Source organism: Cebus imitator, unplaced genomic scaffold, assembly GCF_001604975.1.
Source record: "Cebus imitator isolate Cc_AM_T3 unplaced genomic scaffold, Cebus_imitator-1.0 Scaffold158, whole genome shotgun sequence".
In the NCBI taxonomy this organism is placed as follows: Eukaryota; Metazoa; Chordata; class Mammalia; order Primates; family Cebidae; genus Cebus; species Cebus imitator.
Genome location: NW_016107473.1, coordinates 4,613,248 through 4,624,192, shown reverse-complemented (window position 1 = coordinate 4,624,192; position 10,945 = coordinate 4,613,248). Strand labels below are relative to the sequence as shown.

At 35.1% G+C, this 10,945-nt stretch overlaps 1 protein-coding gene across 1 annotated transcript in view; it reads left to right on the top strand.

Annotated features, from left to right (window-relative positions):
- Positions 1 to 10,945, top strand: part of LOC108314615 (UDP-glucose:glycoprotein glucosyltransferase 2-like) — a 68,186-nt gene that overhangs the window by 37,981 nt on the left and 19,260 nt on the right. Inside the window, exon 11 of the mRNA XM_017543576.2 lies at positions 8,268 to 8,384. Coding sequence (XP_017399065.1) covers positions 8,268 to 8,384 — 117 coding nt within the window. The remainder of the gene's footprint in view (positions 1 to 8,267; positions 8,385 to 10,945) is intronic.

Sequence of the window (10,945 nt, the reverse complement as noted above, 5' to 3'; positions counted from 1 at the left end):
ATTTTTAAAAATGAAACCAAAGCTGGTTCTTTGAGAAAAATCAACAAAACTGATAAACCTTTATCTAGAATGATCAGAAAAAAAAGGTAAAATACAAAAATTACCAGTCTAGAAATGTGAGACATGAGAGCACACAGATTCTACAGATACTGAAAGAATAATCGAGGAACTATTAGAATCAACTTTATGGTAATACATTCAACAACTTTGATGAAAAGGCAAAAACCACCAAAAGTCAGAAAATGAAATCGGTAACCTGAATAACCCTGTATCAGTTGAAGAAATGGAATTTGTAGTTTAAATCCCCAGGCCCAGATGGCCTCAGTAGTGAATTCTATCAAACTTCAAAGAAAGAAATAATACCAGTTTTCCACAAATTGAAGGGAAGGGAATACTTTTCAACTCATTCTATGAGGCAACATTCCCTTGACATCAAGACTAAAAGAAGATGATATAAGAAAGGAAAATTATAGACAAGCATTCCTTAAGAACGGTTGTAAAAATTGTTAACAAAGTTTTAAGCAATCAAATTCAGTAATATATAAAAAGGATCTTATATCATGAATCATGACCACATGAACTTTATTCCAGGAGTGCAAGGTTGATTCAATATTAGAAACTCAATGTAACTGACTATACTAAGAGACCAAAAAATACATATCTCTATATATGTGTATGTGATCAACTAAATAGATGCAAAACAGCATTTGATATACTCCAATATCCATTCCTGATTTAAAACTCTCAGCACACTAGAACTGGAAGGGAACTTCCACATCCTGATAAAGGGCATCCATGAAAAACCTACAGCTAACATAATACTTAATAATCAAAGACTGAATGCTTTCTCCCTAAGCTCAGAAGCACAGCAAGGATATCCATCCGCTCTTAGCATTTCTATGCAGTATTGTATGTATGCATATACCTTGTACAGCAAGGCAAAAAATAAAATAAAAATAAAAGGTATCCAGATTGGCAAGGAATAAGTAAAATTGGGTGCTTTTGAGGCGGGGGAGGTAAGGGGGACAATCAATGTGATCATCTAGGTAGAAAACCTCATGTAATCTACCAAAAAGGTAGAACTAAAAACTACATTTTGCAAAGCTGCAAGATACAAAATCACTATGAAAATCCAATTCCATTTCTATTTACTAGCAACAACAATTGCAAATTAAAATTAAATATAATCTATTTTTATAGCATTTTAAAAATGAACAACTTAGTGGTCAATCAGACTTAAGACGTACAGACCAAAAACTAAAAAACTGCTGAGAGAGATTAAAAATCAGCTAAATATTTAGAGAGATATACCTTGTTGATGGTTGGAAGATTGAATATTGTAAATTGATCTCTAGATTTAATGCAATTGCAATATAAACATGATATTTTTTCTATATTTAGTAGGCTTTCTTGTACAAATTAATAAAGTTGATTCCAAAATTCAAATGGAATGCAATAGACCTAAAATCGCCAAAACAACTTTGAAAAATAACAAAGTTAAAGACTTATACCACCTTGTTTTAAGATATAATATACAACTACTATATTGTATATCTTTACACCAATACCAACCAAAATATGTTGGTATTGGTGTAAAGATAGATAATTTGATCCATGAATCAGAATAAGAATCCAGAAATAGACCCACGTATATGGCCAATTGACTTTTGACAAAGGTACAAAGATAATGCAGTGGAGAAAGGATAGTCTTTTCAACAAACAGTGCTGGAACAATTAAATATCCTTATGCCAATAAAAAACCTCTAAACCCTAATATATGCTGTAAGAATTAATTTCAGACACATCATAGACATAAAAGTACAATATAAAACATCTAGAGGATAGGAGAAAATCTCTCTGGTCTTGGGTTATGCAGAGATTTTTTTAGGTATGATATTAAAAGCATGATTCATATAAGAAAAAATTGATAAATATATAAAGAGCTCCTAAAACTCATTAATAAGAAAATAAGTAATCTGATTTGTTAAAGAATCAGATTGACCCATCACCAAAGGATCAAGTGGCAATAAGAACATTAAATGATGCTAAACATCATTAGTCATTAAGGAAATGCAAATTAAAACTACAGTGAATAACTCGACACACCAATTAGAATGGTTAACATTGAAAAGACTCACCATACCAAGTGTTGAAAGGATATACAGCTGCTAGAATTCTTATTATACATTGCTTGTGAAAATGAGTGAAAAATGGCTAAGCCATTTTGAGAAGCTGTTTGGCGATTTCTTGTACAGTTTAACTTAAACCTGCCATATGACCAATCATTATACTTCAAGGTATTCACCCAAGAGAAATAAAAGTACATGGCCACACAAAGACTTGTACATAAATATTTATAGTAGCATTATTCATAAAAGCTAAAATCTAGAAACACCTGTATTTGTTATCTGTTGCCGCATAACAGCTTACCCAAAACATAGCAGTTTCAAATAACAATTTATGTGTATCAGTTTCTGTAGTCTGACCTAGCCTGGTGTTCTGCGTCATTGTCTCTCTCAAGACTGCAGTCATTGTGTCAGCCCACGGACTGCCATCTAATCAAAAGACTTGGCTGCTAGGCAAAGTCATTCACATGGTTGTGGGCAGAGTTTATTCTTCAAGACCTATTATACTGAAGGCCTAATTTCCTTCCTGTCTGTGACTATAGGCAGTCATCAGTTTCTGGCAGATGGCCTTATCCATAAGGGCAAACATGAGAAAGAAGAATCAGAGAAAGAGAGGATGCCAACAAAATGGAAGTCACAGTCTGTTATAGTCTAATCTCAGAATTGACATCCCATTACTTTTGCCATATTCTGTTTGATAGAAGGTAGTTACTAGATCCAGCCAGACCAGAAGAAGAAATTGCACCAGAGAATGGATACCAAAAGTCAGGAGTTACTGGAAGCCATGTCAGAAACTGCCTACTAGAAATACCTATCATGAGAATAATAGATAAAAAGATATGGTATATTCACAGAATGTAAAACTATTCAGTAGTATAAAGGAATGAGTTTTTTATACACAGACAACAATTATTCTAAAAATAACAATGTTGATCCAGACCAAAAGTATATATATTTACATATAACTTATATGAAAGGTCAGACCAAAAGTACATGTATTATATAATCCTATTTATATAAAATTGCAGAAAATACAAACTAATCCAAGGTGAAAAAAGCAGTTCATGCTAACCTGGGGACTGGATTGGGTGGATACAAGAAGGATAAGAGGGAAGAATTGCAAAAGGACACAGGGAATCTTGAGGGTGATGGCTGTATTCAATTATGTCAATTGTGTAATGGTTTCACAGAAATATATGTAAAATTCTTTATGCACAATAGTGGTACTGGCATAAGGTTAGACATATTGGTAACTAGAATAGAATTGAGAGTTCAGAAATAAACCTGTGCATCTACTATCATTTGGTTGTTGTAAAGCATTCCAAAATAATTTAATGGGGATAGAATAGTCTTTTTAACAACTATGCTAGTCAACAGGAGATTCACTTGTAAAGAATGAAATTGGACCGACCCCTACCTCACATCATATATAAAAATTAACTCAAAATGGATCAAAGACTTAAATGTAAGAAATAAAATCATAAAACTCTTAGAGGTGAACATAGGTGTAAATCTTTGTGACTTTGGATTAGCCAATGTTTTTATACATATAAAACCAAAGCACAAGCAATGAAAGAAAAAGATAAATTAGTATCAAAATTAAAGACTTGTGTGCATTAAAGAATGCAATCAAGAAAGAGAAAAGACAACTTATAGAATGGGACAAAATATTTCCAAGTCATGTATCTGACAACATACTGGTATCCAGAACATATAAAGAACTCTCCTATAGGATGTTAGGGCAATCTAGCTTCAACATCTGTCACCCCATTGATCGCCAGGGTTGACTTGGCTGATCTGGCTTGCTAGGCAAGTATCCCCTTCCTCTCTCACTGCTCCATGTATGTCCCTCCAGAAACTGCATGCCTTGTTGAAAAGGATGACCATCCCCAAGAAAGGAGGACCAAGGTCAAGGATATACGAGTAGCTGTACTCCCTTGCCAGAACCTCCAAATAAGCTCTCAAGGACTCTCTCCTTATATAACTCAATAGCAAAGGAAAATAACCAGTTTACAAAGTGGCCAAAGGATTAAAATAGACATTTAAGTATGCTTATTTCTATTTTCCATGTTTATTATTTTTTAAATTTCACTTTAAGTTCTGGGATACATGTGCTGAATGTATAGATTTTTTACATAGGTATACATGTGCCATGGTGATGTGCTGCACCTATCAACCTGTCATCTAGGTTTTAAGCCCCTCATGCATTAGGTATTTGTTCTAATGCTCTCCCTCCCCTTTCCCCCACCCCCAACAGGCCCCAGTGTGTGATGTTCCTCTCCCTGTGTCCATGTGTTCTTATTTTTCAACTCCCATTTATGACTCAGAACATGCAGTGGTTGGTTTTCTGTTCCTTTGTTAGTTTGCTGAGGATTATGGTTTCCAACTTCATACATGTTCCTGCAAAGGACATGAACTCATCCTTTTTTATGGCTGCATAGTATTACATGGTATATATGTGCCACGTTTTCTTTATCCAGCCTGTCATTGATGAGCATTTGGGTTGGTTCCTAGTCTTTGCTGTTGTAAGTAGGACTGCAGTAAACATACATGTGCATGTGTCTTTATAGTAGAATGATTTATAATCCTTTGGGTGTATACCCAGTAGTAGGATTGCTGGATCAAATGGTATTTCTGGTTCTAGATCCATGAGGAATTCACCACACTGCCTTCTAAATGGTTGAACTAATGTACACTCTCACCAACAGTTTAAAAGTGTTCCCATTTCTCCGCATCCTTGCCAGCATCTGTTGTTTCCAGACTTTTTCATGATCACCTTTCTAACTGGCATGAGATAGTATCTCATTGTGGTCTTGATTTGCATTTCACTAATGACCAGTCATGATAAGCTTTTTTTTCATATGTTTGTTGGCCACATAAATGCCTTATTTTGAGAAGTATCTGTTCATATCCTTCACCCACTTTTTGCTGGAGTTGTTTGTTTTTTTCTTATAAATTTGTTTAAGTTCCTTGTAGATTCTGGATATTAGCCCTTTGTCAGATGGGTCGATTGCAAAAATTTTCTCCCATTCTGTAGGAATAGAAACTCTGATGATAGTTTCTTTTACTGTGCAGAAGCTCTTTAGTTTATTTAGATCCCATTTGTCACTTTTGGCTTTTGTTGCAAGTGATTTTGGTATTTTAGTCATGAAGTCTTTGCCCATGCCTATATCCTAAATGGTATTGCCTAGGTTTTCTTCTAGGGTTTTTATGATTTTGGTTTTACATTTAAGTCTTTAAATAGAGATTTAAATATGTTTATTTAGAGATTTAAATATGTCTATTTAAGTAGACATTTATATATGAAATATGTCTATGTAAATAGACATTGTATGTGTTAGCCACTTACGTATCTTCTGTGATACACCAATGTCCAATAAACACATGAAAAGATGCTCAGTGCCATTGGTCATTAGGAATAGCAAATCAAAACCTCAATGAGATACCACTTCATACTCACTGTGATGGCTGTAATAAAAAAGATTGACAATGACAAGAGTGGATGAGGATATGGAGAAAACGGAACCATGATATACTCCTATTTGGAATGTAGACTACTGTACCAAGTTTTAAAACAGTTTGGCACGTCATCAAGATATTAAACAGAGTTAACGCGTGACTCAGCAGTTCCACTCCTAGATATATACCCAAGAGAACTGAAAACATATGTCCAAACAAAAATGTATACAAATGTTTATAATAGCATTTTTATAACAGCTGGAAAGTGGAAACAACCCAAATGTCCATCAGTTGACAGATGAATACCCCACATATTGTAAATTCATACAATGAAATATTATTTGACTGTAAAAAGCATTGAAGTCTCAATACATGTCACAACATGATGGACCTTGAAAACATTGTGCTAACTGACAGAAGCCAGACACAAAAACCTCATAATATGTAATTTTACTTTTATGATATATCCAGACTAGACAAATTCATAGAGACAGAAAGTAGATTATTAGATACATGGGGATTAGGGGAGGATATGAGGACAGTGTGTGAAATAATCAGCTAAAAATCAACTAAGTGGCAACAGAGTAGAACCATGTATATAATTGACAGAATTAAGGCTCCCCTAAGATTTATGTTCATAACGTTAAAATGAAAAAAACAGTCAATGTGGAGTGTGTGTGTGTGTCCTGTACTCATGGAACTCAGCCATATTGAATTCCATGAGAACAAGTGCAAATATTGAGATTTAATCAGGACTATGACTTTGGTAAGAAAGTGCAACTAAGTGAGAGAAGAATAAGACAGTTGGGAGTATATTCAAAAGAGTAACTATTTGGGAATGAATACATCAAGGGATGAGGGACAATGAAATAGTGGTGGAATCAGTTGATTGGAGGTTCCAAGGAGTCAAAGGATATTGATATCTGAGGACTCAGTGGAGTGTGCCAAAAATGAAGAAGTGGTCAGAGAATGGGACCATGAAATTGAAAATATAAAAGACTTGGTCTAGTACATAACCATTTATTTAATAGCTTAGATAATATGATAGGCCAGGTTATTTAAGGAAGGGATTCCACAGAACTAAGGGTGTCAGAAGGAACAGTTAGGTTCTTCTTTCTTTGATTAATGTACTTTATGTTTTTAGAGCAGTCTTAGGTTTTCAAAAAAAAAAAAAAAAAGCAGAAAGTACAGGTACTTTTCTTATTTCTGGGCTCTTTATTCTGTTCCATTGACATATTTCTTTTGCCAATAGCACACTGTCTTGATTACTGTAACTTTATACTTAGACTTCAAGTCTGGTAGTGTTAGCCCTCTGACTTTATTCTTCTTCAGTATTGTGCTGTATATTCTGGATCTTTTCCTTTTTCCCTAAACTTTGGAATCAGTTGGTCAGTCTCCACAAAATAACTTGGTAGGGTTTTGATTGGGATTATGTTAAGTCTATAGATAAATCTGGGAAGTATTGATATCTTGACTATGTAATCTTCCTGTGAACATAGAATATCTCTTCATATATTTCAGTGTTCTTGGATTTCTTTCCTCAGAATTTTGTAGTTTTCATTATGTTGAGAAACATGTTTTATTAGATTTATACTTAAGTATTTCTCTTTTTTGGTGCTGATGTAAATGGTATGTTTGTTCATTGCTGGTATATAGAAAAGCAGTTCACTTTTGTATATTAACTTTGTATATTGTAACATTGCTAAAATTGCTTATCAGTTTCAGAAGTTTTTTTCCCTTGATTATTGGGATTTTCTGCATAAAAAATCCTGTTACCACAAACAGGATTTTTTTTCCCTTCCCAATCTATATACCTTTTCCTTTTCTTGTTTTACTGCATTTGCCAGGACTTCCAGTATGATGTTTAATAGGAATATTGAGAGAAGAACCTTAAAATTGTGAATCTTGGAGCTCATGTAGGACAACCATTACAAGTACCCTGCATACTCTTGGAGAGAGAGGAACATGCCTTTGCTCTTGAATATAAACAGATCTTCTCTGGAGAGAAGAAGGGAAGGACTCTACCACTGGAATATAAACAAATCTCTCCAGGGAGGATTTGTCTGATTCTTCCCAGAGGTCTCTGAACTTACTAGTCCGGTTGGCCAGTTAGACACCCATTAACCCAGATGGTTTAACTATTCTGTGCAGTTTAACTCTCCTAAACATAAAATATTTCAAACTATTTGTTGTTCATTTAGATCTTATATTCCAATGCTATCTTTACTTAGAAAACTCTGAGCATTCAGAAATGTGAAAATATTCATGGATCATTGTTTCCAATGGGGAGGTGAAAGTTCACCTCAGAATCCAGAGAGTGTGGTGGTGACCGACATAAACAGTAATTGAAGGCATAATGTGAGCAATAGAGGCAGATAGAGGTAGTGAGGCTGCCCATTGTGGGAATTATTGAATGGCAACTTTTTGTACCTCCCTCTTCATCCTTGTTCCCAGGGGTAGAGTCTAGAAGAGATGTAGGTATATTCCAGTTCATGGATTCATTTATGACACAAGATGATTGGATCACCATAGGTATTTTAAGCTTTAAAGTATAGTGAAATCTCAGAATTGCGTATGTTTTTATGATCTGTTTACAGTCTAAATGATGTCTTACCTCATGTGGCTTCTTTTCCTCTGAATCTGCATTTTATACCTGTATGATTAAATCACATTTTTCTGTAGGATCTCCCCAATAATATGATTTACCAAGTTGCCATTAAGTCTCTTCCTCAAGACTGGCTGTGGTGTGAAACCTGGTGTGATGATGAATCCAAACAAAGAGCCAAAACAATTGATCTGGTGAGTGTCTTTGTTTTCATTTGTATGTAACCAGATATGGAAATGTTTAAATAGAAATATTTTCTTGGCCAGTTGCCTTGGCTCACGCCTGTAATCCCAGCACTTTGGGAGGCCGAGGTGGGTGAATCACAAGGTCAAGAGCTCAAGACCAGCCTGGCCAACATGGTGAAACCCCATCTATACTAAAAATCCAAAAAATTAGCCGGACATAGTAGCAGGTGTCTGTAATCCCAGCTACTCGGGAGGCTGAGGCAGGAGAATCACTTGAACCTGGGAGGCGGATGTTGCAGTGAGCTGAGATTGTGCCACTGCACACCAGCCTGGGTGACAGAACAAAATTCTCTCAAAAAAAGAAAGAAAAAGAAAAGAAAAAAAGAAAGAAAAAGAAAGGCTAAGAGCTAGCTGAAAATGTTCATGGATTAGCTGTCATCTTGACATGTCATCAGTTGAGTTCTCCTGCCAATATTTTCCCTCAAATAAAGGCAACCAAGACAGTTTTGTTTACTTATATCATAATGTTTTTTTTTCTCATTTTTAAGAGATTATTTTTCTTAGATTCTCATTTAAAGAAGTTTATTCTGTGCAGTTTAACTCTCCTAAACATAAAATATTTCAAACTATTTGTTGTTCATTTAGATCTTATAGTCCAATACTATATTGTCTTTAGTAGGTATAATAAGTGTTTTCCTACCATATTGTTTTAAATGTGCTAAGTGCAGAAATTTGTTTACAAGATCTTCATGAAGAATGAGCTATTAAAATGTTAGAATTCATACAATTTTGAACAAAAAAGGGCAAGAAAACAAAATATAGGAACTTTTTCAAATATGTGTAGAAATATATGTTTTAAAAGTAGTGTGCCAGCATGTTAGAATGCAATCCTAGGTGGTAGAATATAGCATAAACAAATACAGTGGCATTTTTTTCAGAGGGAATTCCATAAAGAGAGGCCAAGAACATTATTGAATATAACTATTAATATGTTGTTAGCGTTCTGTTGTGACTCATACAATAGTGATATAGGTCACTTTGGGATCTTTAGTATTTAGATTAACATGAGCTACCAAAACAAACCCCCAAAATTTAGTGGCTTCATACTCATTCCAGCGACAGACCTAAGTGAGTATATCTCCATCAGAGAGTAGCCCTCCTGCATGCCATGTCTCAGGGAGTACTTTTTGTCCATCTGTGACTGCTCCTTCCAGTGCAGCAGTTACTTGCCACATGCTGTTGAGCCCTTAACATGTTGCTAGTCTGAATTGAGGTGTGCTGTAAGGCATAACGTACACACCAGATTTTGAAGACTCAGTACAATGAAAATAACATATATCTCATTACTAATAATTGTATTGATGACATGTTGACTTAGTATTTTGGATATGCTGGGTTAAATAAAATATGGCATTAAAATTTATTTCACCTCTTCCTTTTACATTTTTATACATAGTTACTAGAAAAATTTAGTGTTTTTCTAGTGAAAAAAAAAAACTCAGCAAATTACATATGTGGCTTTTGTCATATTTCTATTGGATAGTGCCGATCTGGAGGGAAGGGGAAAAAAGTGTGGAGAACACATCTTGAATCCTAAAGGCATAGCTCATTGTGGGAGCTGGTCACATGGCCATATCTAGCTGTAACAGGAGCTGAGAAATGTCATTCCTGGATGAACAGCTACTTCCTAGCAATAGCACTACCCAGGAAAAGGGGAAGTGGCACACATGTCAGTGTTCAGCCTGTCTCTCTTGTAGAAACACTAAAAGTAGAATGAGAGAATATGCCATTCTTCATGGGGGAGAAAAGAGAATGCAGAAAATTCCCAAGGAAATGGCCTAACAGAGGAAAAGAGCTTGATTAATAATATTGAAGGTGGGAATGAAAATGTTTATGAATGTCACTATAACCTCTCAACTTTTCATTTCAACCAGAGTTTTTCAGCCTCAGCACTATTGGCATTGAGGGGTGAATTCTTTGTTATGGGGGTTGTTCTGTGCATTTTGAGGTATTTAGCAGCATTCCTGGTCTCTGTCCACTAGATGGCAGTAGCACCCCACCACTCCCCAGCCATCACAAATATTCTCCAGACCTTGCCAAAGTTCCCATGTGGGGTATAATTACTCAGTTAAGAACCACTAATAAAGCTTATAGCCTGCATGCATGCACGCACACCTGCCCACACACACACAAAACACTGTAGCACAAAAAGCTAAAGAAAACATAGTATTTTTATTTTTTAATAGTTTGACATAATTAAAAAAAAATTAGTTCCATTATCTTCACTGTATAGAAGACATTGCCTTATTATAAAGTTAACTTCTGCTAAGGAAATTGTGTTTTCCACTTACCTGAGAAATATGTCACTATGGAAAAGAAATCCATAAGGAATCAACTGAAAATATTTGGTGAGGAAAGGATTAAGACAACAGGCTCATGGCTCATGACTAACAGCTTTCCCCTAAGCAGTAAGAGGAAAGCAAGTGGAAAAAATGTGACCAGAAGTGATCAAGTTGCTTCCTGCCTTAACGCTTTGTAAATAGCAAATGGGCGTTTTTTTTTTTTTTTTT